Raw genomic sequence first — 27,304 nt, 5'->3', positions numbered from 1 at the left:
ATTTCCATGTTTTAAATTTCAGTCAGTACTAACACTACACACATAAAGCAGATGTTATCCAAGTTTAGTAATACAAGCCTTCCTCAGATATATTGTAGGTTTGGTTCCATAACAAAGCAAATATTGCAATAAAGCAAATCACAAATGTTTTGGTTTCTCAGTGTATATAAATGTGATGTTTACATTGTACTATGGTCTATTAAGTGCGCAAAAGAAAGCCAATATACATATTTTAATTAAAAATACTTCATTGCTAAAAAATGCTAATCATCTGAGCCTTCAGCAAGTCGCAATCTTTTTGCTGGTGAAGGGTCTTGTAAAAAAAAATACGTGCACTAACTGTGTAATAAAGTTATGCCCGTATATACTAAAAGTCCAAGTGGGAAATATACCTTATAACCAAGAAGTTAATTCAGCGCAGGGGTTTAGTTATTCCACAGTTTCCAGCAGAGAAAAGTCCTATCAAATAGCTGGCTGATTCAGAGAATCCCAAGGAGCAACTTTTAATAATTTTTTCTGCCAGAAAAAACAAATCTTACTTATTCAGTCAAGGCAAGTGAAAGCACAGCAATGGGCAAGTATAATAAACATCCTGAATTTATATGCTGATCTAGAGAAGCTAAACCAGTCAGGGCCCCAGGTGCATGTTTAAGGGTGCGTAGTAGATGCAGCATAAGGTGAAGTGTTTAATTCAAACATAACAAAAGCCAGATGAAGAAATAAGATCCCGGTCTCCAAGGGAGAAAGGATTGCCCCTTAACCTTAATCTCCAAGAAAATTCAAAGTCCTCTTAACATGAGAAGGAAGGTTACATCATGCAAACGAGGAAGTTATGTTACAGAACCTTTCATTTAAAGAATTTTGACTGGTGGGGTCCAGAAAAAGGGCCTTCTCTTTCATTGTCCCCATATTCTGGAATATTCTCCCTTTAGAAATGAGGTGGGCCGTCAGTCTCCTGGCATTTTGAAGGAGTTTGAAGACCTGGCTCGGCCAACTCGAATGCGGCTCACTGACAGCAAGCAATCCTGGGGATGATTGGCACCTTGACATCTCCGCCCCCCCCCCCACACACACACCTTTTAACGTCTAACTCAGGGGTCCCCAACCTTGGCGACTTTAAGACTTGTGGACTTCAATTCCCAGAATTCCTCAGCCAGCAAATCCACAAGTCTTAAAATTGCCAAGGTTAGGGACCCCTGGTCTAACTTATTTTATTCTTTTTTTTAAAATTAGGCTCTTCTTATTGATGCACTGTATTTTTATGCAGCTTTTATGCTTTTAACTATATACCGCCCAGAGTCACCCTGTAAGATGGGCAGTACCTAAACTTGACAGATAATAAATAAAAATACTCATGGAAAACAAAACTGCATGGAGCCCCTCTGAATTTGGAACTGAAAAAGGATGCCATAGTAAAATTTTCTGATGCATCTGTAAAATGAATAATTGTACGCTTATAAGGTTTGAAAAAGAATCATGATTATAAGGTGTTCTGCAACATGTACAATTTGTAATCTCTTTCGAGTTTGTTTGGTTACTAGAACCCAGGGTATTGCCTCTTGCTTGTCTAGTTGCTGAAATTAGTTTAGATGCTTTGTGTACATTTCTTATATCAGGCTTCATCATTTGCAGCCAAGTTTGTTGCTACTATCTTTCAATCATCTCAGCCTGCCCAACCAGATTGAACTGAGTTGACATGTTACAGGTGTCATCTATTAAAGAGTTTTATTTTATAGAACCCAGGAACTCCGTGGCTGTGGCTGTCCTGTTGAACAGCATTTCCTCCCAATCGCTGAGATTCAGATGGCTCTGATCCTCCTGACCTTTAAACCTAGTTCTTCCTCCTGGTACTGAGCTAGGATGTTGCACAGGCCTTTGATATGTGATTTGTGAATTATTGTCCCCAGCACTATACATGTGTCTTTCTTGATTTTTATTCTGATGTTTAAAAAAATTTGTAATAATAATATAATAATAATAACAACAAGAGAATTGGAAGGGACCTTGGAGGTCATCTAGTCCAACCCCCTGCTCAAGCAGGAAACCCTATACCATTTCAGACAAATGGTTGTCCAGTCTCTTCTTAAAAACTTCCAATGTTGGAGCACTCACCGCTTCTGGAGCCAAGTTGTTAAACTATGTTAAAGTATATTAACTGCTCAGTGGTCAGCTCGCACTGCGAGATGAGTAGCATATATATTTGATAAATTACATAAAATTAATGTATTCAGAAGAACACATGCATAGTCTAACAATGACACTAATGCTTTAGCATTTTCACTTTTTATATTTCTGAAAGAATGGGGTTCTACATAAATGCAGCAGTGACAAAAGTATACATTTTTAAGTAACTGTGATGTGCAGTTATATAAAGGAGAGAAAGAGAAAGACTATACCCATGTGAGGATTTTTACCCATTTCTAGATCCAGTTTAAAATTACTTTTTCAATTACAGATGTGCGAGAGAAGACAAAGAAAACAAGACTTAAGAATGGTAACTTACTGTTTTATTGTGTTTTGTCATCTCTCAGTATTAAGAAATAATTAACCAACAGAAATATGGCTGGGTTAAGTTACTATACAGATTTTATTCAAATGTCTCAAGTTCTTATTAACTTATAAGATCGCTGTACTTATCATAGGAAACAATAATTACGATTTTTTATATATCTTTCATCTGTAAGAAGGAGAGGGGCTCAAGAATGAGATCACTTTTATTTATGTTGTTTGATTTTGGAGGGCTTCATATTAACAGTACAATGCAATACAATAATTTTAACTTACAATTTACAATGTATAATGTAATATAATTGTATCGCAATTAAGTTTGTATTGTAAAATGAATAATGAATGAGAAATGAAAATTGCCAAGGTAAATTATTAGTGTTCATATCACATCAACTCAATTATCCTTAGTTAATTAGATTTTAAGTGGCTATCTTCTTTGCCTTAAAGATGAATATCTTGATTGTAAAGGTACCATTATCTTGAATCCCATTGAAACCAATCAAAGTACTAGGAAAGCAGTGACATGAGAGTTAGAATCAGTATGTTGCAAGACAGATATTCTTTTTTTTTAAAAAAATATTATTCAGAAGGATATTTTTACCCATAAGAATCCACAGTTTTGGAAGAATTGCATTAAAGTTGATTTCATTTCAGACCTCAATTTCTGGAACCAAAAACTGACAGAGGACAGTACTATGTATTCTTAGGAGATATAGGGATCAAGCAGAAAGACCTCTGAATACCACTAACAATTAGTTTGGTTCATCCTTAAATAAACTAATTTCTTCCCATATCACCAAAATTTAAGTTTGGCCCCTTAGGTTTAAAGTTTGAGTTTAAAATGAAATGATGGAGAGCATTTCTCTGTAATTAGACTAACATAGATATAGTGTGTAAACTGATACATTAAAAGTGGGATAACCAAGTTCAGATCTACCCCCAGATGTATATTTTGTAACTTTGGACCAATTGTTCCCTCAGCCCAACCTGATTCACAGCACTGTTGTTGGTATAAAAAGTGAGACGAGGGAGTGGTATGTGTATATGCCACCTGGAGCTCCTGAAAGAAAGGCAGGATATAAATTTTGTAAATAAATAACAGAATGAGAAGTCTGATACCTAATTGACAAATTTAGCCGAGTTATCTTTATGCTGTCTTTTCGACCATGTTTTTGAAACTATTGTCCATTTTCCAGCTGTATTAGAAGTTGTACCAGCTGTTCTTACTTTCAGCAGTTTGTGGTGAGATGATTTTTGTAGCCTACCTTTGAAGACTGTGTAAATACAGCTGAGTTTAAGCCTGACAACTGAGTATAAGGAAGAAAGAAAAAAGATACAAATCTCATAGTTTTGTGAGAGAGATTTTCTATCGTAGCTCACCTTTTTGAAAAAGTGGGGCCATCTGGACTCTGAAATTAAATATTAAATATTATGGCAGCATCAAAGGTTTACCACTCTCTTGAGGGCTATTGACTAACTGTGGCTCAAAACATACCAGAATAAACCAGGCTTGTGAAACTCATCACGTTCCGTCTCTGTTATGTCCATCCTGGAAACTGAACCAGCCATATTATTTGCAAACCAAAGCAGAGTATATAGCAAGTCCTTAGCCAGCTGCGGTGGATTAATACACCACAATTACATTATGTGTCACATTCTGAATATGTTAAAATCTTCCACCTATAAAACTAGAGTGCTGAAGGATTTCCTACATCTTTCCTCCTGAAGTCAAAGGGACTGAGATTTTTAAGAGAAAGATAAAGTTTTCTCCGCAATTGTTTTTATTGGGTATTATTGTAGATTGTGATGTTAAAGAAACTAATTTGATGTTGAATATGATAACGGCAGCACGGTTACTGGTGGGACAATATTGGAAGAAGGAGTTTGCCTACTATAGAAGAATGGGTGTTTAAAGTTTTGAATATTGCAGAGATGTCTAAGATTTCTGCTTATTTGAAAGATCATTCGCAGGAAAGATATATTTCAGTTTGGAGGAGATGGATAGATTATATTCAGAACAAATATGGGACTAAAAAGTTCCATTTAGCTTACGAGTAGATTTTAGTGGGATATTGTTATTGGTACTTTGATTGTAGTTATGTTAAAGGGCAGTTAAAGCACATTATGAATTTGGTTAATTGTATATTTGCATAATTTTTATTTAGAATATGATTATTATAACTATAATCCTGTATTTAGCTCTGGGAAGTGGGGGGGGAAGTGGGCAGGTTTGGGGTGGGGGGATTTGGGGATATATTGTAAAACTTTGTTTTTGTAAAACTTTTTAATAAAAAAAGGGACTGAGCAGCATTTAACTTTAGTTAGAACCGAATGATTTGGTCATGAAATTAAGAGGGTTCAGTAGCAATAACAGTGGAAAAGAATGACATGATTTTCTTCTCTGAAACAATCCTAATTCACAGAAAAGCCTGCCTTCTGCCTTTTGGAGAATGACCCTGGTGTCTGCCGAGGATTAATTACCAGGTATTTCTACAACAAAGAGTCACAGCAATGTGAAAAATTCCAATATGGTGGTTGCCTGGGAAACCAAAACAACTTTAAATCTTTGCAAGAATGCCAAAATACCTGCCATGACAGGGGTAAGTGCTTCATGGGTTCTTAACCGCATCTCTCAGTGCCTGTTAGTATAATGTAAGAATGGAGAGGCTCTGGCCTTCCAGATCTTTTTATAAAGCAACTATCACCAGCTTTTATTGGCTGAACTACCAATAGCTGATGGGTCTTGGAATTTATAGAATTCGAAGCGTGTGGGAAGAGTAGTGTGTGTGCTAAGCTACAATAGAAATTCGTTCACATGCTCAGTTTGAAGGTTGCTTCTATGGGTGGTTGCTATCATGTGCCTTTATAACTGGGGACAAAAAGCAAAGACAATAAGGAATCAGAAAAGTCTCCAGTGAAAGAACTGCCTAAATTATGCATTAGCAAGCTAGTATGGTGCAGAACAGAAGGTCGGAATAAACTCCTGCTTCAGTTTTACGTAAACAAATGTAAAAGAAGTGAAAACTGCTTCTTACCTTTAAGTAAGTTCAAATGAAAAGAGGATTTCAGGAAGCTACAACCTTTGGGTATTAAATAAATGTTAATCACCATTTTCTCTGTCCCGATATACCATTTTGATCAGACTTTTTTTTTTTAATTTCAGTCCCCTCAGTCAATTCGCTACAAATAGATGATGGCCACATGGTTTTTAGTACCATTAGTAATAATAGTGCTCCACTTATTAAACAAGGTATGTATTAATAATTTATTCCTGAGTAAGTATTAGGCTCGCTCTACATTTCTAATCTGAATTTTTCCCGGACGTGTTTCTACTTTGCCTCTAGTGATTCTGAAGGGCATTCAGTTTATTTAACTAAGGGGGGGGGGGTTGTGCAAAGCTTGGTGACTGATTACTCCATTTTTTTTAAATTTCCTCTGTATTCCATCATCTGTATACTTGCTTTTTAAAAGTCAGGTGTTTGTGCCTGCCCTCCATGGAAAAGCTGCTTCTCGGTGCATTCTCCTAAAAGATAGTAAAGTTCCTTTTTATCACTCTCATATGTAAGGCCTAAATAGAAAGGAACATATGAAGCTTCCTTAACCAGGATCACATGGTGCATATTATATTATTTATTCTGACTACTGGTAACAACCAAAAACACGCTCAGCCCTGCTAACTAGTACTGGGAGAAAGTTCTGGGAATTTCTGTTTTGACTGTGCCACTGCAAAACTATAGTTTACGGAGGAGATTTCAAATTTCTAACATGCCATTGCAACATGGGAATAGTCACACAATGCATTGTAGCACCTAGCATGTTGTCTGACAGATTATTCCTTCTGAATGTGCTGGATTTATATTTTACTGCTTTCTGCCTGAAGGAATATCCACTTGGTCTTTAGACTAATGACTCTCCCTCCAAATATCACTGAGGAAAAATAGATGAGTCCAGGGAAGCCAAAACAAAAAAAATATACTATAAAATCCTCATTAATAAATGAAATCAGAGTTTCATTCATTTCATTTCATTTTTAATTTTTACGTAACTGTCCTGCATATCTCCTAGAGTCTTGAGACTTGGGATATATACGTAAATATAGGGAAAGAAATAATAAATACTAACATTTCTGAGGTAATTGTTAGTGGCAAAAATAAATCCCTTTTGTTGTTTTTGCTCTTCTTTTATTTTTATTGCTCCTGATTTTTTTTTATCTGAGAACTCTCTTTGAAAGGTTTATTGCCATTGTTTTTCCACGAGAGTACGCCATATTGGAGAGTGAGACTTCTCATTTTTATGATCCACAGTTATACGTCAGGGAGAAAGGAACAGCTGGAAAAAGACTGATCACGGTTGCTATATTTTTCTGCTGGCCATCTGCACTTGCATTCGGATGTGGGAACTGGCTGGTAGTTTGTGGATTATGCATGCTGGCTAGAAAACTGGAGTGCCTGTAAGAGAAGTCCAGGGAGATCTTCTTAATGAACTTTGGGACTGCCTATGATGGGAAAGTGCTGTGTGGTTTTTCTATATCCTGGCTTCATTCATGACAGAACATAGAACTTTGCTTGGGCTGTAATCACCTAATCCAGCAATGGGATGGAGGAAAGGCTCTCTTGTGTCACCCAAAATCCAATCAAGATGAAGGATGGCACAGAAATGTTCTGAGTAGATAAATAAAGAAAGCATTAAAACTGTTTCAAGAGTAACTAACAGTACTTTTTTGGTGCTTGCCTTGATTGAGCAGCTAAACACATCTCATGTTTTTATGTCTTTAGGTTGATTCTTCTTCCTTGCTTAGGCAAGGACCTGCTGTTGAATTTGGACAATCCACTCAAAACGTAAACCTATCCAGTCAGGGGTACATATCATTGGGAAAACATGGTAGCTTAGAAATTCTCAGTTCTAGTTCTGAGAATTTAGGAGTGCTATCTTCTAAGAATACCTTGGCACTCCTATAGAGCCACAGTGAGGAACAGTCTGACAGAATTACAAAATCCTGATGAGATCACATTACAGGTAGTCCTCTACTCATGACTGTAATGGAACTTGTCCATTACAGTCAGACATCATGATGGTCATTAAGTGAAGTACCCATGTGATCATCCCTGCTCTTCCCAATGAGGTTGTTTAATGAACAGGCAGATCATTAAGGAAAGCATGGGGTGGCTTGGGCTCTGGAGGAGACCCTGGCCACGGCCTCCCAAAGCCTTCCCCACCTTTAAGGCATCCCATGGTCCACTTCCTGCTCCTCAGGAGGCCCACAGGCCTTGGGCCTGCTTTCCATCCCACTGGGCCCAATACCCTTTCCCTTATCTCATGTCACCCATTACACACTTACCTTTCGAAGAACTCCATAGTTTGAGTTAGGGAAGCAAAGCAAGTTATTTTGTTTCTGGGCTGGGCTGCACGATCTAGGAAATGGCCACTATTTTCCAAACAGCAATAATTCTGAAATTGCACCATACAACCCAGCAAAACAACCACTTACTGTGTTTTCTAAATCCAAACTCCAGAACTCTTCGAAAGGCAAGTGTGCAGTGGGTGATGGGAAAGGAAGAGAGAGTGGGGCCTGATGGGGAAAATGGGGGGAGGGTGAGATAGGCTGGGGGGGATGTGCTGTAGCATCCCTGTGATTGGTCATAAGGGCAAACAACTATGGGGTATTTTTTGCTGGGGGGGAGTGTCTGTTGTAACTTCAAACATTTGCTAAATGACCAGCCAAGAAATACTTCTATATTACTCAGATACACACAAATAAACACATTCATGCACACGCACCAATGTATTTTCCTCTAAATGCCTAACAAGATATAAAGCCAACTTGCAGGGCTTAATGGAAACAATTTAATTTGCCCTTTTTGCTTGCACACCAATCTTCTTGGTAAGTGGCAAAAGTAATCAGACAATCATATAGAAAAGAACTAGATAAAATTTCACTCTAATGAAAGAGATTTGAAGATGCCCTTAATTTATGAACTGTTTTCAAATGGCTTTAGCAAGGCATGAAATGTTGCTATTATCTCTGAGTTTAGATAGTCTGCTGAACTATTATTCTTTTTGGGTCAACTGACTCCTATAGTATCATTCCTTGACAAAACAGACAGCTACCAAATATTCTTTGTGGTAGTTAAATAATATCAGCAATTTATTACTGCTCTGTTAATTGTTAATTGGATATTTTAATAGAAAATAGTATTTCATAATTAGCTATCTTAATCCTTACAGCAGGGGTATGAAACACACACACACACACAATGTTCTAATATTTCTCTTTATAGATATTCATAGATAGGAAAATTTTATGGACAGAATTTCATCCACCTACTTAGCTACTTTCTTCAACTTCATGCTGTTTCTTTTTGTGGGTATGTGTGTGAGTCCATTCATATGTCTGCATGACTCCATTTGGCCATCTTCACAGAAGAGGCAAAAGAATAAATTCAAAATGCGAGATTAAGGGGATTAAGAAACACCTCACAATGTTCTAGGAAATGGCTCTGCTAACATAATATAGAACATAGAATAACAGTTGGAAGGGACCTTGGAGGTCTTCTAGCTCAACCCTCTTTTCGAGCAGGAGACTCTTATAACATTCCAGACAAGTGGCGGTCCAGTCTCTTCTTAAAAGCACCCACAACTTCTGGAGGCAAGCCATTCCACTGGTTAATTGTTCTCACTGTTAGGAAATTTCTCCTTAGTTTTAGGTTGCTTCTCTCCTTCTTTAGTTTCCATCCATTGTTTCTTGTCTTCCTAAAAGAAGGGGCCTTGATGTGCAAAGTTGTATCATCTGCCCAGTGTAGAATTAAGCACCTCATTCACTTTCTCTTGACACCAAAAATGCCTTCAGTCAACCACTGTGATAAACCGGAAGTGAGTTTAAATTAAAAATCCTGCATGTTCTGTGCAAGGGGCACGAAAGGCACTGAAGAAAAGCTTGTTCAATAGTTTTATAGAAAAGGACCCCCTCAGAATCACAAGATGAATCTGTTGCTTTCTATTCAATGAAAAGACGTGTTCTCTATGTTTAGTTTGAGTCTAAACTGACTGAGGGAGAGATTTCCTTCCTGGCATTTTATAAGCAAATTGCTATTTCCCCTTTTTCCCCATGGGTTGTTTTTTTCCTGTAACCTAGCAGCACATACATATAATTTAAGACTTTACTTAGTTTTGTAAAATAATTTAAGCTTCAGCTTTTTAATTGCCTTTTTTTATAAGCTATGAACCTGGGCAGGTTTGGATGCTAAGCTTGTAAGCCGCCCTGAGTCTTCGGAGAAGGGCAGGATATAAATGGAATTAAAAAAAATAAAATAATACTATCTCTATCATTATTTCTCATCTAGAAAATCAAGGCCCTTAAAGCCTCCAATAACCAGTCCTTGCTTTGCTTAAGTTTCATAAAACCCTCTTGATTTTTCACACAAATCACTAGTATCTTTGCACCAAATAGACTTATTGCTGTTTCTCTTTCGTGGTTGTTTCATAAGACAACATTCTTTACTCCTTAGTCTCACAATGACAGTAACTCTTTTATTGTTGTTTTCTGCTTGTCCATTTGTTTTAATGCTTGAGTACACTTCTGAAGGTATCTAGGATCAAATGCTAGAAAGGACTATGAATCTAGTTGTAAAACACCCCTTAAACTGCATTTTGGTTTCATTTCCAGGCACAAGCGGAGAAGTACAATTATCTTTCAGCAGGAATACTATAGGCTTTGCGTAACATGTTGTGGCCAGTGTCAGACGCCTGAGATTCTTTGGCTGCTCCAGAAACCTGACATTTGTTGGGATTGTTGCTGAATACTGCTAACATAAGATATAATTGACACTGTGTGTGTGTGTGTGTGTGTGTGTGTGTGTGTGTATGTGCGTGTGTTTGATAATACCCTAATATAATATCAGTTTGCAGCAATATAATAAGAAATTAAAATGACTACTAGCTTCACTGGCCAGTGCTGCTTCTAGTTCTTGGTGCTCAGTCCTAGTTCTTGGTGCTTGTTCCTAAGGCTATGGCAAGGGTCTTCAAACTTGGCCCTTTTATGACTTGTGGACTGGCTGAGGAATTCTGGGAGTTGAAGTCCACAAGTCATAAAAGGGTCAAGTTTGAAGACCCCTGGGCTATGGAGTCAGAACTGTAGTCTCTGACTTGGCCAGGGAAGTCCCACTAGCAGAAATCACTTTATCTAGCTCTCCCCAAACTTTCAAGTCAGAGCTGCAGTGTACCTTCTATGAGCTTCTCATACCATCATATCTCTGGGTTATCTCTTTTCTTCTTTGTTTGATTATCTCTCTTAAAAACATGTGCCGTTTTTCAGTCTTCCTTCCTTGTCTTCAAACAGACAGCATTGTTCCAAAGTGGACAAGTCTCAGAAGTGCTGAATGTCATGGTGTCTCGTAGTTTCTTGAAACATCAAGTTTTTAGAGAACAATTTTAGCTGCTAGAATGCGTTTTTCACAAACATGTGAAAGCAGCAGCTTACAAAAGGAGCGACCTTGTAAATAGTGGGATGTGATGCTTAAATACAATTTCACAATGGTTTTAATGAGATAATGATATTGGGGGGAAAACAACCATTCATGTTGAGCTTGGTTAAACCTAGAAACTATGTACCTAATTGGAACAGTGGCTAGAACATTGCACATTTTAAACAAATTCAATCAAGGGTTGATTTATTTATGATTTATGATTTATCTTGGAAGTCACATTTATTAGTGCAGCATGACATTGCCACAAACTGTTAATCTAGGCATGCTCGACTGAGAATTCCCATCATCCACAGCCTTCATGTCCATTGGCCTCATTGGGTGGGAAAGGGGGTGTTGATCCACCACATTTGGAGAGCGTGAGATTGGTATAGTCTGGGATAAAATACCTGTGATTTTATCATGAAAATTCAGTTCTTTTTCATGATTTATTTTACTGTTCGCTTGTATTCATGCCACTATGGATTTCACTTCTATTTTTATTTATTTTTAAATGGTCTATTTATATTGTATGACAATTATAATATTAAGTGTGTGTATTTCACTGTTTTATGCTTTTATGCATGTACAATCACATTCAATTTTGATACTTTCCTTTGACTTAAAAACCTCCCCAACAATACACATGCGCGCACACATACCACAGAGACACCCATTTTAAATTATGAGAACTTCAGTGCAATACAGGAGAAATAGGTATTTATCATAGAACCAAAAATACAAGAATACAGGATTCTTCTATTTCTCACCATGTTTTCTTACTTATTATGCCTAGACTTATTTCTGCTCCCTTCTCTTTGTGTGATGCCCATGGACAGAGGACTTTGCAAAGCAAATGAGAAACGGTTCTTCTTTAATCAAACTACTGGAAGATGCCGTCCATTCAGCTACACTGGATGTGGTGGGAATGAAAATAATTTTACCTCTAGGAAGGCCTGTGTGCAAATGTGTAAGAAAGGTACAGTCGCAAGCTTGAATTGAAGTATTCTTTGTTAAAGTATTACTTCAAAATCCAATCTGGGTCTGTCACCATGACCAGAGGTTTAAACTCTTCCGAGCTTTTGAACTCATGCTTGAGTTCATGTTCAGGGAACTTCTCTTTATTGGAATACATATTGGAATAGTAGAGAGAGGTTCTCTGAAGATGGGCTCCAGCACAAGTCTGAAGGCTCAGAAGACTAAATCTCTGGTCCTGGTGACTGACCCAGATTGGATTTTGCCACATTATCCTGGGACACGTATATTTGCCTTCATTTGTAAAGTATTACTACTGAGTACACAAGTCAAGACCCTTGCTCCTGGGGAGGAAAGCCATGGCAAATCTAGACAGCACACTAAAAAGCAGAGACATCACCCTGTCAACAAAAGTGCGTATAGTCAAGTCTATGGTCTTCCCAGTTGCAATGTATGGCAGTGAAAGCTGGACCATAAGAAAGGCCAAGCGCCAAAGAATCGAGGCCTTTGAGCTATGGTGCTGGAAAAGACTCCTGCAAGTCCATTGGACTGCAAGACGATCAAACCGGTCAGTCCTAGAGGAGATCAACCCTGACTGCTCTTTAGAAGGCCAGATCCTGAAGCTAAAACTCAAATACTTTGGCCACCTAATGAGAAGGAAGGACTCACTGGAGAAGAGCCTAATGCTGGGAAAGATTGAGGGCAAGAGAAGAAGGGGATGACAGAGAGTGAGGTGGCTGGATGGAGTCACTGAAGCAGCAGGCGTGAGCCTAGATGGACTCCAGAAGATGGTAGAGGACAGGAAGGCCTGGAGGAACGTTGTCCATAGGGTCGGGATGGGTCGGACACGACTTCGCAGCTAACAACAACACCACAAGTCAAAGAAGTCTGTCCTATTACTCCCCTTTAAGAAGCATCTACAGATTGTATCTTCTGGAAGCCCTAAACACAGCCATTAGCACAGCTAAATAGAAAAGATTCAGTCTGTCTCCTGTTCGGAGTTTGAGTGCAATACACAAGCTTTTAACGTTTGCGATAGCAACCAATCGGTATGCTTCGCCAATCTAATGGGGCTGGAAACCTCATCAGGGGTTGCTGAATTTTCACCCTCTCTCCCTATGAGTGATGGCTGCAGCTCTTAGGATTGTACTTCAACACACTCACAAGGCCCCCTTCCCTGTTCTGTTTTGAAGCATCTCTTTTGAATGCCGCACTGTGAGGCAGTCAAGAATACTGGATTAAGTACCTAACTAGGACCATAGAAGCCCGATATTCTGTTGATGTCATTAACTGTTACTCCAATAACCTACTTCACACTAACTTGTAGGACTATGGAATATTTGCAAAATGGGGGAGGAGGGGGAACATGTACAATGCACTGATCTCCATACAGAAAGAGTGGAATACACCTGTAACAAATAAAGAGAGCCAGTTTGATGTGATAAAGATGCTAGCCTGGAAACCAGGAGACAGTGAGTTATAGACCCACCTTAGGCATGAAAGCCAGCTGGGTGACTTTGGGCCAGTCCCTCGCTCTCTCTCATCCCAACCCCTCACAGGGTTGTTGTAGGGAAAATAGAAGGAGGAAGAGTATTAGGTACAGTACATTCACCACCCTGAGTTATAATACTGTAAAGGCAGGATAAAAAAAAATAAGAATCATCTGAAGGAATTCCTGGTTAGAAATAGATCTGACTTTTATTTTTTCCGCAGGGCTGGAGATTATTCCAAAGAGAATTGTCTCCTTGCGTTTTTGATACCAGTTTCCATTCATTCGTTCATAGGCTACCCTATTTTTTATTTTTATTTTTTTACAATTCTGGGCAGGTTGCAAAATAAAACAAAAGGTATGAGTGTATGAAACCTTAAGGAGACGAATTTGGAAAAACAACACCAAAACGCCACGCAGTTGCTCTACCATCTACTGTAACTCAACACTTGGGGGGGGGCAGGTCTTGAGGTCAAGTTAAGGTCGGGATGGCGATCATACAAATCTCAGGGGGAATATTATTCCAGAGGGCAGAAGTCATGACAAAAAAGGGCCACTTCCTGGGTTTCCCCTCCCAGAAGACCACACCTGTGCCTTTCATAAACAAGCTTTTGGTTTGTTAATCTTTTATTTGTCCTAATGAAATAGAAGTGTGTAGGTAAACCAAAGGCATCAATATCTCTTATCGTAATGCTTTCAGCTATGGAACAATTGCTGTATATTGTCAGTCCAAAATTGTGACAGCTGTTTTTTTTTAAAATGTTCCCACTTTAAGGAGTTTGCAATATATAATTAGACAAAAGGGAAACAACAAAAAGAAGGGCGGGAAATTGAAGTGGAGAAAGAAAGAGAAAAATATGGCATGCTGTTTAGTATATTTTGTCATTTCTTTTTTTTTTTCCCCCACCCAGGTTTCATTTCAAAGAAGGGACAAAAAGGTGTCATGAGAATACGTCGGAAAAGAAAGAAACAAATAGTCAAGTTGGTGGATGGGGCAATTGTTATTGAAAGGATTTGAGCACTGTATGATGTTTCATTTTAAGATCTACTATTCTTATATTACCCACATTATTTAACACTATAGCATACAAGTTATTTATCAAAGTTTTCTATAGCAACCTTTATGTCTCTCTATTCCCCTGGGGATTTGCCAGTCAGGAGCCAGACTTTTTACTGTAAAATTAATGCTGTGATTTTATTCCCCTATGATTATTACATAGAATTGCAGGAAAAAAGGCTGTGATCCAGAACTAGCTCACTTTATCTTCTCAATCTGACATTATCCAATCACTCTGACTTGTATACAGAATTTGCTGAATATACAGCATTGTGACTGCAGATCACTTTGTTTTATTCTCATAGGTAATTGACAAGATCGAGTGGCTGTGCGTACCGGCATCTCGGGTTGTCCATTCTATTCCATCTTTATCTATAGGGGGTGGGGTGTTACCCCCCGTAGATAGGGCTTGCAACTTGGGTGTCCTCCTTGATTCACAGCTCAATTTTGAAGATCATATAGGAGCTGTGACTAGGGGGGCTTTTGCCCAGGTTTGCCTGGTGCGCCAGTTGCGGCCCTATTTGGACCCGGATGCCCTACGCACAGTCACTCATGCGCTCATGACCTCTCGGATAGACTACTGCAACACTCTCTACATGGGGCTGCCCTTGAATACCACTCGGAGGCTCCAGCTGGTGCAGAATGCGGCCGCGTGAGTTGTGATGGGGGTCTCCCGATACTCCCATGTAACACCTCTGCTCCGCGAGCTGCATTGGCTTCCAGTTGTCTTCCGGGTGAGATTCAAGGTGCTGGTGATGACCTATAAAGCCCTAAATGGCATGGGTCCGGGTTATTTACGGGAGCACCTTTTGCCGGCATTAACTTCCCATCACCCTGTGCGCTCCCACAGAGAGGGCCTCCTCAGGGTGCCGTCGGTCAGGGAATGTTGACTGGTGGCCCCCAGGGGGAGAACGTTCTCAGTGGGCGCGCCTGCCCTCTGGAATCAGCTTCCTGTTGAGCTCCGGATGGCTCCCGACCTTCGCTCGTTTCGCCACAACCTGAAGACTTGGCTATTTGAACTTGCCGGCCTGGACTGAGGGACTGGGATTTTAGATCTTAAATTTTAAAAATTTTAAATTTTAGAATGTGTTTATTGTTTAGGGCTATTTGATTTAATTACATTTTAATTTTTATACATTATGTGTTGTTTATAGTATTTTAATTGCCCTGTACACCGCCCCGAGTCCCTTCGGAGAGGGGCGGTATATAAATCCAAATAAATAAATAAATAAATTTGCCTGAAGACTGATTCCTTGCTATATGGATCCTTAGGCAACAGAATATTATTGGACTCCTTTGGATATAATCGTTGAACCTGTATGACAATACACAGTTTAGAATAATTATTTCAATTATTAGATACTCTGGAATCTAGAAATTTAGAAAAAGAAGTTTAATCCTCCACTCTGCAGAGCAATATTATATCAGCTTATTGCAACTGTAATAAACCTTGAAAATAAGGAGGACAATGTTTTGTAACAAAAATGTAGAGGAAGAAATAAATTAGTGCTTTCCAAGTCACAAGACTTCAATTACATTTAAATTTCTATTTTAAAAGCCAAAGGTTTAAATTAATACAAGCTTTAGTACGGCTGTGCAAAAATCTGGATTCAAATCAATCAATGTGATTCAGTGCAAATGGGTGCACAATTATCACCTTCTTAGGCTCCTTAAAGCAGTATTATCAAAACTAAATCATTGACAGGTTTTTTATTATAAATATATAGTCAAAAGCTATATATAAAGCCCTGCTAGTTAGGCATTTCTAAATTTTACTGCAGGTTTTTAAACTAATTGCTTCCTGAGCATTTTTAAATAATAAACCAGATTCTTTCTTTTTATATTCTGTAAATATGCAGTACCATATTTTATATTTAGCATATATTTTTGAATTTATTTTATCCCTTTATAATAATATGTAGGGACGCGGTGGCTCAGTGGGTTAGGACGCTGAGCTTGTCGATCAGAAGGTCAGCAGTTTGGCAGGTCGAATCCTGAGTGCCGCATAACAGAGTGAGAGCCTGTTACTCTTCCCAGCTTCCGCCAACCTAGCAGTTCGAAAGCACGTAAAAAATGCAAGTAGAAAAATAGGGACCACTACGGTGGGAAGGTAACAGCGTTCCGTACGCCTTTGGCATCTAGTCATGCTGGCCACATGACCACGGAGACGTCCTCGAACAAGCGCTGGCTCTTCGGCTTTGAAACGGAGATGAGCACCGGCCCCTAGAGTTTGAAACAACTAGCACACGTGCGGGGGAACCTTTACCTTTACCTATAATAATATATAAGAATTGTCAAGCTAAATGCTGTTTTTTTTAAAAAAAAAAATCTGCTATATAAATACATAATGTAGGAGACCATACTGTAATGCTATATTTCTTTTGTAGCATGTCAGTGTCTTCAGATGTATATAAACCCTTTTCAGTCTCTATCAAATCACTGTTTTTAATTAAACTTCGGTTGAATTAGGGTTGGAGGGCTCTAACAAATCTTTGCACCCAGAAAGGAAGTAAAGCATGGTTGTGTATGGAAAAGAAGAGAACCTCTCTCAGTGGAACAACCTGCCTCCAGAGGTGGTGAATGCTCCAACACTGGAAGTTTTTAACAAGAGACTGGACAACCGTTTCTCTGAAATGGTATAGGGTTTCCTACATTTATTTTATTTATTTATTTATTTTAATTCCATTTATATCCCGCCCTTCTCCGAAGACAGGGCGGCTTACAAGCTTAGCAGTAGCCTTCATTCTATGTATATGCCTGCTTATTAGGGCTTTCACACACACCCCAAGCGGCATTATTACAAAGTCAGCTTAATTGCCCCCAACAATCTGGGTCCTCAATTTTACCTACCTCGGAAGGATGGAAGGCTGAGTCAACCTTGAGCCTGGTGGGACTCGAACCTGCACTAATTGCAGGCAGCTGGTGTTACTTAAGGAGGCACTTAAGGTTGGACTAGATGACCTCCAAGGTCCCTTCCAACTCTACTACTACTACTACTACTACTACTACTACTACTACTAACCTGAAAGAAGACTTGAGGATTGGTATTTATGGGGGATTTCTGATGAAATGATCATTTGACTCCAAGAAGGCACAAGAAAATGCTGATCAATTACAGGAAAGATGTTTGAGTCCAGGTGAGATAACAAGCAGAAAACATAAAGAAATTCAAAGCAGCAGCTTGAAGTAGGGGGCCTTGGACAGGCCTTCAACGTTCTGTTAACATATCGAAACCACATTAAAACTTTATTCCAAAATTTTGTAGTAACTTCTGCACGTTTATTTATTTCAATTTAGAGACTGCCCAACTCCTCAGTGACTGTGGGCAGCCAACTTTACACAAAACTGAAGTGAACAGAAGGGAATAAATCTAAGGGGATTTAATCTACGTCCTAGGACAGGGGTAGGCAACCTTGGCTCTTTTATGAGTCGTGGACTTCAACTCCCAGAATTCCTGAGCCATCAGTGCTGGCTCAGGAATTCTGGGACTTGAAGTTCAGGAGTTATAAAAGAGCCAAGGTTGCCTACCTCTGTCCTAGGAGAACAACCAGGTTTGGGGTAAATTGCAGAACAATAGAAGGGTGGGAGGTTATGATGGTAGAGGAGCATCCCAGAAGACAGGTGTTGCAATCAAGTAACTGTCTCCCAGATCTTGCAAGTTGGTGAGCTAGATATGTCTAGTCAAATGAAGAGAAGGACTACAGGTGATACAATAGCAGTCTTCCAGTATTTGAGGGGCTACCACAGAAAAGGGTTTGATCCATTCTCCAAAGCACCCAAGGGCAAGACAAAGTATCAAAGATAATCCTAGGAAATCCAAGTTCCTATAATTAAGGAGAAATTTCCTGACAGAACAATTAAATCAGTTGAACAATTAACCTCCTGAAGTTGGAGTTAGTCCATCACTGAAGGTTTTCAAGAAGAGACTGGACAGCTATTTGTCCAGAATGCCATAGGGCAGTGATGGCGAACCTATGGCATGTGTGCCAGAGGCAGGACTCAGAGCCCTCTCTGTGGGCTCACACACCGTCACCCCAACAGAGTTCACCAGAGTAGTGAGAACGTGGCGTTTGGAAGCGACGGGGCAGAAAATGAGCGAGCAAGCGGCATTGCCCCCCTGTGGATGCCCCGGAGATGGTGAGGGACTGGTCCCTGCCATAGGGCTTGAGCAGGGGGTTAGACTAGGAGACCTCCAAGCTAGCTTCCAGTTCTGTTATTCTATGTTGATAAATAACATGGGATCTGGCATGCCTTTGTCCTGATCTATCTGACCAGACAGGCATAAACATTTGGAGATAAACAGTCCACTATCACTTCCCATTATCGCTTCCTTTAGCAGCTGCAACACACTGCTGATTTATACTTAATCTGTCGTCTACCCAGGCGCAAGACTCCTTCTCACAAATACGACTGCTGCCTTCAGTAACACCAATGTTGTACATGTGCATATGGTGTTTTTTTTCCCTACTTAAGTGCAGAAAAACTATACAATTTGAGGTAGGGTCCATGTCGAGTGTATCAAAAGTTTTTGTTGCCCAGGCCCAGAATGGACTTCCGGAAGCAGCATCCATACAGAGAACCGGTTGTTCACATCTTTGAATCCCCCCACTGCATGCATACAAACATAGAGAGAACCCTTAAAATAAACATTTTAAATAATGTTAACAAACATTTCAAGCACTTCCCTAGACCAGATGTTTTTGGTTAAGATTCAGTTCAAAGTTAAAAAAAAAAGTCAAATAATATTTCTTATATCAGACCTCCCTCTGCTGGTTGAAGACAAAAGTAAAAATGTAAAACTTCACCCAACTTATTTGAAATTTGTTTCATGATGTATGCTTGATTAAGGCAGATAAGCTAATATTTAAAAATAATTGTCTCCAGATTGGTAAAATCGTTATCTTTATAACTGTACTGATATGTCATTTTTCACTAACCCCCATTTGCATTTAGGTGTCTCACTAAAAAAAGAAGGGGAGGAACTAGAATAAATCAAAGAAATACTCTCTTTACTCAAACGTCACCAGATACAGCTTTTAGTTGTCCTTATAAGCAAATTTTGTAGTTCTAAAATATTATAGATGAACAAATAGAGTCAACTTGAAAAGTTAATTAAACTGTCATCCTAAATTGTATATGCATAAATTTGCAAATCCCCAATGTAAGAAGAGATGTTGAAAAGTTCAAAAGAAATATAATGAAAAAGAAAGTAGGGGACAATTATATGATAGTAAAGTTTAACTAAACCTGAAAGTTTTAATACAAATTAAAACTGCCTTTCACTGATCACTCCCCATTGTATAACTGTAAATTGCTTTCAATGAAAAATTAAAATCTCCTTCAAGATTTTTTAGCCCTCCAAATTCACCTTCTTCAAAACAGTCCGAGACAAAATTGCTGTTCTATGGTTCTTGACAGTTAACAATAATCAAGAATGGTCTTTAACTTAAGATATTATCTCTCATGAAGAAACTCCTTGTATTCCCTAATAAGCTGCAATCTTGAATCTGACTTATGAGGAGTAAGCAGTTTCCCCAAAAATGTATGTCATCTACAGATTTGACTGTGTCTTTTAAATATGAAAGTGATGAACAGTACTGGGCTTAGAACAGAATCATACTGTATATCCATTAAAAACACGTTGAATGAACTGCAAATCCATCTGGCAGTGGAATCATCCACCCACATTGTTCTTAAGGCTACAGTCAACCTAATCAAATACCTAAGTACATTACATTCACAGCATCCCTTTAGTTAACTAATCTACTCGTATTATCTATCTATATCTATCTATCTATCTATCTATCTATCTATCTATCTATCTATCTATCTATCTATCTATCTATCTATCCATCCACCCATCCATCCATCCATCCATCCATCCATCCATCCATCCATCCATCCATCTATCTATCATCTTTCTTTCTATATGTGCTTGTGTGATTTTTACTCTTAAATTTGATAATTTTCCTTTATTATATTTTGGGGGCTGCATTTTATCAGTTTTTGCACAAAAATTATAATGCTGTTTTATGATGCTCTTTGCCAAGATATTAGATAGATGATAGATAGATAGATAGATAGATAGATAGATAGATAGATAGATAGATAGACGATAGATAGATAGATAGATAGATAGATAGATAGATAGATAGATAGATAGATAGATAGATACAGTGCTTTTTTGAAAAAAAAAAGGTGCCGGAACTCACACATGTGGTAGAACCCGCCTTGCCTACCCTACAAGGTTCCATCCAAAAAAGGTGCCGGAACTCCATTGTGGGTGTTCTATGACAAAAAAAGCCCTGGATAGATAGATATAAAACACACACACACTATGAAGGAGGTCTCAGAGACAGTCCAACACATGGTGGCAGGAACAGCATACACTGAATGGCACAACCAAGTATGTGGCATTTCTATAGGAACATCTGCACAGTGTATGGGCTCTAGACCCTTCTAATGAGAGATCCCACAGAAAGTCATGGAGAATAAGAGGACTAAAATCCTGGGAGACTTCCAGATCTAAATGGACAGACAATACATTATATAAGGACCAGAAGACAGCATTGGTGATAAAAGGAGTAGTCCCTAGTATGGAGAAATACTAGGGACTAAAAGAGGAACCAGACTAGAGAGGGTGTGGAAAATAAAAACCAAAGTGGTCCCAGCTGTGATAGGAGCACTCCTCTGATTCCTAAAAAGGGAGAGTACCTTCAACAGATTCGAGGAACAACGTCAAGATCTCTGTCCAGAAAAGTGAAGTACTAGGAACATCTAAGATATTGTGCAGAACCCTTAAACTCCCAGGCTTCTGAGAGAAGAATTGAGATTGAGGAAGACACAGACCACCCATAAAGGTGAGAACGGAATTCATACATAACATACAGTAAGTATAGAAATTGAGCTGTAACTCTCTCTCTCTTTCTGAGATCACAAAGCCAATTATGTATCCTTTGAGAACTGTATGCAATGAAATCTCGTTTTAATGTATGCTGATTACTGTACATTTAAAGTGACAATGAAGTTATTCTATTCTATTTTTTCATTAATGCTACAACTGTTAAAACTATATATACATACACGCACAGACAGACACAAGACACACAGAGACACACAGACACACACAGAGAGATATTGTCAAACATGACAATCAATCGTATGATGACTGATAACTCTATGACAGTCACTGTATCACATTGCAGATAATATTAGTACCCATCTCTCATTCCTGCATTTGAACTCTAAGGAGAATGATGAATTATTGATCTTCCAAATACCTTAGGAAAAAATATTTGGTGAGTACTGATCTATAGAAATATATGTGTGTATTTAAACTTTCTGTAATTATGCTAACATATCAAAAGGATATTTCTTTTGAAATTTCAGTGTTTGTTAGAGACAGTAGGTTGTGGTAGAGGGAAAAATCCCACTGGAGGGGTGAGTTGGGATGTTGTTAAGAGTAGGAAAATGATGTTGGGACATCAGCTAAGCAGACGGACCTCCCTTGCTTTGGCAAGTAAATGAGGTAATAAACAGATTGTGAACTATTGCTATTGTTTATGTCAGATTAATATACAGAAAATTAAATAATATTTAAAAAAATGATTAATGTATCCCTCTCTCTTCATTTCCCCAGCGCTTTAAAAAAGTAAAACTGCCTTGAAAGATTAATGCAGTTTCTTGAAGCTAAAGATACTTTGTTATAATTTAGTATGTTTTAGAATTTGACTCTTTAGGGATTTTAGAATATCTTCCCTATAGTAATCCAGAAGGCACATTAGTATGCTTTGCCCAGAAGAAATTTTTTCTTCTTAATTTGGAGAATGCCAGTAAAGAGAGATAATTGGCTGTTTCCCAAAGCCCTTTGTCACCCAAGCCCTATTTTTCTGTGACAAGCTACTTACTGCCTGAAGTTCAGTGTCATTAAATCCTTGAAGAAGTTTGCATTTGGCAAGGTCATAGCCCACGATTCATAGAAAGATAGCTGATAAGTCATTTGTTTTTGTTCTATGACTGTTCAAGCATTCACCGGTCATTATTAATGGGGTTAGTCCTGAGGAAAACAACTGGACCTCCTGTCAGCAGTTTAACATCAATCTCCATGCCCTAACATCAATTTTACATATCTCTGTTTTTAACCTGACCAGAGTATTGGATACGTCTCTGGGTATTACAAGTATAGATAACAGAAATTTAATTTGGGGCACCATAGAGATATTAGAAGGGACGCGGTGGCTCAGTGGGTTAGGACGCTGAGCTTGTCGATCAGAAGGTCGGCAGTTTGGCGGGTCGAATCCCGAGTACCGCGTAGCAGAGTGAGCGCCTGTTACTCATCCCAGCTTCTGCCAACCTAGCAGTTTGAAAGCACGTAAAAATGCAAGTAGAAAAATAGGGACCACTACGGTGGGAAGGTAACAGCGTTCTGTGTGCCTTTGGCGTCCAGTCATGCCGGCCACATGACCACGGAGACGTCCTCGGACAAGCGCTGGCTCTTCGGCTTTGAAACAGAGATGAGCACCGGTCCCTAGAGTCGGAAACGACTAGCACGCATGTGCGGGGGAACCTTTACCTTTACCTTTAGAGATATTAGACTTAGTGCAAGGGTCCACCCTGGCTCAACATAGTACTTGGATTAAGGTTTCAGCTTGAAACTAGGTAATATATAGTAGATCACTGTAAAATCAAAGAAAATTAACTAGGTGTTTTGGGCAACTGAAAAAGCAAATATACTGAATTGTAGTTAAACACTTTAAAACTACTGTACAAATTTCATTCCAACCGACATCTCAGAAGATAAAAAGGGAATTAGGTAAAATGACTTTGCTAATCAAGATTAACTACCTATTAAGTCTCAATATTTCTGCTAATTAAAAATAAATGGGTGAATGTGGCAGATAGAGAGTTAAGAATTGGCTGCAGTTAAGAATTCATCATGCCGCTAATGACCCCACAACTAGAATACCTAGAAACCTAACACTTTGTGAGGATATTGAATAATTATGATGAAGGAAACGATCAGAATGAAGTGAATTATCTTTGGTCAATGCATTGGAAGCTGATTTAGACAAACCTTTGGTCAATTTAGCTTAGCTTAGGTTCTTACTACAAGTGTTTTTTTCAGGACTCAACTCTTATCTGGAACTGTTAACTGAGGACTGAACATAGTAACAAAGCAGATGGTTTTCCACTGACTTGCTGCCCTTCTTTGATTCCCCCCCATCTTGAAGCATATTTCCAAGTCCAGTGATGAAGATCTATCCCCCTTTTTTTTCTTCCAAGTTCATTTTATTGATATAATTGGTAATTGGTTACTCATAAAAACTATTGCCTGTTCTGTCAGTCTACTTTAGTACCATGACAGTACTAATCTGTCATAGTACTAGTTTTGTCTAGTTAGACAAGTAACACGATTACTCATTGAATACATGTGGTAACTTACGTTATGACTCCCTACATGCTCTTTGTTACTTGTACAAATACCATGTACTAGTACCATGATGGTCTGACCTAGTTTAGAAATATTTGCAGTCACCTTTCCCTACCTGTACCAGATGCCGTCTGTGACATGTCCATCCTCCAGTTCTTGTACTTGTTATTTGTGGATTTCTGGATTTATCCATACTGCCTAGTTGCCCCATTACCACAACAGTTTGGCATCTATTTATGGAAGGCAGAAATGAATGATGTTGCCTTCTTTTAATCTTCTGCTTACTTTCAAGGCAACCTTAGATGCATTTTCTGCTCTATTTCCCGAAAACATCTTATATTTCCTTGAGGTTCTTGTCCATTTTGGATACCATGCTTCAACTTCTTTACAGGCTAATCCCAGCAGTTCATTGGCTAATTTGCAGAGGCACAAATATCCTTTCAAGCTTTTCTACTTCTCTAATAACTTTTAGAACTGTCTTTTACTTTGCCTGGTGTAATAGCACAATGATTATAATGTTTCCCTTGGAAATAGAAGGTTGCTGTTTTGGAATCTGCCAGATTCCAATCATCTGGGATAAAAGGGACTCACTCCCAGTTCCCAAATAGCCATTATTGCTATCAAGCCAAGAGTTATAGCAATTTGCAATTATAGCACTCACAGTAAAGGTATAAAAAAGCTATAAAAAATAAACAAAACCAGAAAAGCAATAGGAATGCTTAAAAAAAAAGTTGTGCATGCATTTTGAAGCTTTAATTTTAGCCATATATAAATTCAATGTACTTTAACTTGTGTGTGTCTGGAAGAGAGAGGAGAGGAGAGGAGAGGAGGATGCACAGATAAACTTTTATGTATATGAGATGATCTGTTCACAGGAAGAAAAATGACTGGCAATTACTTTCCTAAAACGGAAACTATGCAATGGTATGCTACAGTCCAGAATAAATAACTTGCAAGCTGATATCAAAATGTCTCAGTTCAGTCCAGGCAGAATTTTCTAAAGTCAGCTTAGAATCAAACTGGCATGAGCACAGACCAGGAACAACTTAAACAGTAACTGCAGATATTCCATCTGTCATCTCTACATTATGAAACTATGATATCCATTTCCACATTTTGGTTGATCTTGGATTTTCTGTTCAATGCCTCCTATCTGTTAATTAGCCTTCCTGTCTCGCTTAGTATCTTTTGTGTGTCACCTTGATGGCCTTCATTTGAGGCTGCCTGCCTGAACTTTTGCAATGGGCATTGAAGCACCTCACCTCCAAAACTAAGGGAACTTTGCTGCCAATTGCAGCTCCTTCCATCCTCAGGGTGCATGCTCAAGAATGCTAATTGCACCTCCTTCCACCCTCAGGTGCATGCTTAAGAAATGTCTGCATGGTTAGTAGAGGCAGAAAAAGACACAATGTGACTTCCCTTACAATGTTGTGTTTGCTAATCAAGATTACATCCTGTGATATTAAACTTAATGGACTGAAACTGTGAGAAATTTGCTTCATATCTAGATGGATCTCTGTAATAGTACAAACAATAGATTTCACATCTAATCTGTTTTTTCAACATAGTTGTTTCTCAGAAGCTACTAGTAAGACTTAGCAGCTTGCGTCAGGCTTTCAAAATCAAAGGATAAGCTGATATATACAGCTTCTTAAAAAAATTTCTTAAAAATATCTTGAACTGCATTTCACATCTAAACAGTTTTAGGTGTATTACATCACAAGAACAAGAAGAAAGAGATTTGGGGCCCATGCTCAAAGATTATTTATTAGAATAGCTGAGGCACAGCTCTGTAAAATAGAGGAACATGAGCTGCTGATGTCCTGTATCACAGAGCTTGTTCTTCTACAGTATGTGTATTTAAAGCTATTAATAATGTTACTCTTCATGTTTACAGATTCTGTCCTGAAAAAGTTACGAAACAAATTTGGAAGTCAAATATTCAATGTAAAGAGAAATTTCAGTTCCTCACAGATATTTCTTTTTAGTATATAATACTGGGATTCTGTTATGTGCTTTAGAGTAAGGTTCACATCATTTAATTCTTGTATCCACTTTCATACTTTTATACATGTTGTTAGCTGCGAAGCCGTATCTGACCCATCGCGACCTTATGGACAACGTTCCTCCAGGCCTTCCTGTCCTCTACCATCTGCTGGAGTCCATTTAAGCTCACGCCTACTGCTTCAGTGACTGCATGACTTTTATACATACATGCTTACATTTAATTTGTGCCACAAGAATTTTTGTTTCACTTGTTCTGCAACAGCAGGCAACAGAAATTCATTTATAATATGTGCCATTGTGCCCATAGTAAAAAACAATGACAATAAAGGTTATCTCTTAACATTCATTTCATATTCCAGATTTAATGGTAACTTTCTGTCTTTCCTCTTCAAGGACCTTTCCCTTTCTTCCCCTTCTTTTCCAGCAATTGTTCTATAATTCCCAGATACATATGGGAAGATTCTTGCCAGATGCAGTGTCCATTGATACTTCTTACCAGGATACTCAGTATTTATAATTTTACATCATGCTCAGCCTAAACGCCTGTCAGATTTTCCATGTTTTTCAAAGGAAGAGAAACTACATTGTAATGGTATGATGAAAGCAAAGAAAACACATAAACAAGAATAAAGCATCAAATGAACTTTGCAGGTCAACAGTCCACATCCCAACTGGTAATCAGCACCGTTGCTGGTTTGGTTTTGCTTCTCAAACTGCATAGTCCTTTCACACACGATACTTGCAACATGATGACTCCCCACATCAAAAAGGAATGCAGCAAATAAGGCCAACTATGGTAGTATTACATGATGTTATATATATATATATATATATATATATATATATATATATATATATATATATATGTGTGTGTGTGTGTGTGTGTGTGTGTGTGTGTGTGTGTGTATGTGTGTGTGTGTGTGTATGTGTATATGTATGTATGTATGTATGTATGTGTATATATATATATATATATATATATATATATATATATATATATATATATATATATATATATATAATTTCAATGGGGAGTAGAGATTTATGTACGGTAATTTAAAATATAACAATGTTTGATAAGGGCTCACCGCATTTTTATTATTACCTATTTTAAGTAACAGTCTTTTGTGTCACATTGCACAAAAAGCCATTTTTTTTACACTAGGCACAAAATGGATCTTTGATTCCCCAAGTGCATATTTATTTGCTGAAAGCAATTATATTAAATAGATCTAGATAAAGAATCACCTAAAAATTTCAACTTCATTGTACATTCAATAGCAGATCTTGTTCTTTCTCTCCCCCCCCCCCTTCCCCTCTCTTTTCAGGTTCTTATTTAAGCATTTTCATGGGAACGAAAACACAGGAAAGGATCATGA

At 38.3% G+C, this 27,304-nt stretch overlaps 1 protein-coding gene across 4 annotated transcripts in view; it reads left to right on the top strand.

Annotated features, from left to right (window-relative positions):
• Positions 1-15,686, top strand: part of TFPI (tissue factor pathway inhibitor) — a 40,728-nt gene extending 25,042 nt beyond the window's left edge. For 3 of the 4 annotated variants that reach the window (XM_083350526.1, XM_083350527.1, XM_083350528.1), the window contains 5 exons: positions 2,456-2,494; positions 4,932-5,108; positions 5,672-5,758; positions 11,764-11,946; positions 14,343-15,686. In XM_083350526.1, coding sequence (XP_083206652.1) covers positions 2,456-2,494; positions 4,932-5,108; positions 5,672-5,758; positions 11,764-11,946; positions 14,343-14,449 — 593 coding nt within the window. In that variant the 3' untranslated portion in view covers positions 14,450-15,686. Of the gene's footprint in view, positions 1-2,455; positions 2,495-4,931; positions 5,109-5,671; positions 5,759-6,812; positions 6,959-11,763; positions 11,947-14,342 lie in introns of those variants that run through there. The other variant, XM_083350529.1, reaches the window with a different exon arrangement.
• Positions 15,687-27,304: the final 11,618 nt, after the last annotated feature.

This window comes from Vipera ursinii, assembly GCF_947247035.1.
Source record: "Vipera ursinii genome assembly, chromosome: 1".
NCBI lineage: Eukaryota > Metazoa > Chordata > Lepidosauria > Squamata > Viperidae > Vipera > Vipera ursinii.
Note: the sequence above shows the minus strand (reverse complement) of the source record. Positions and strands in the feature narration are given on the sequence as shown.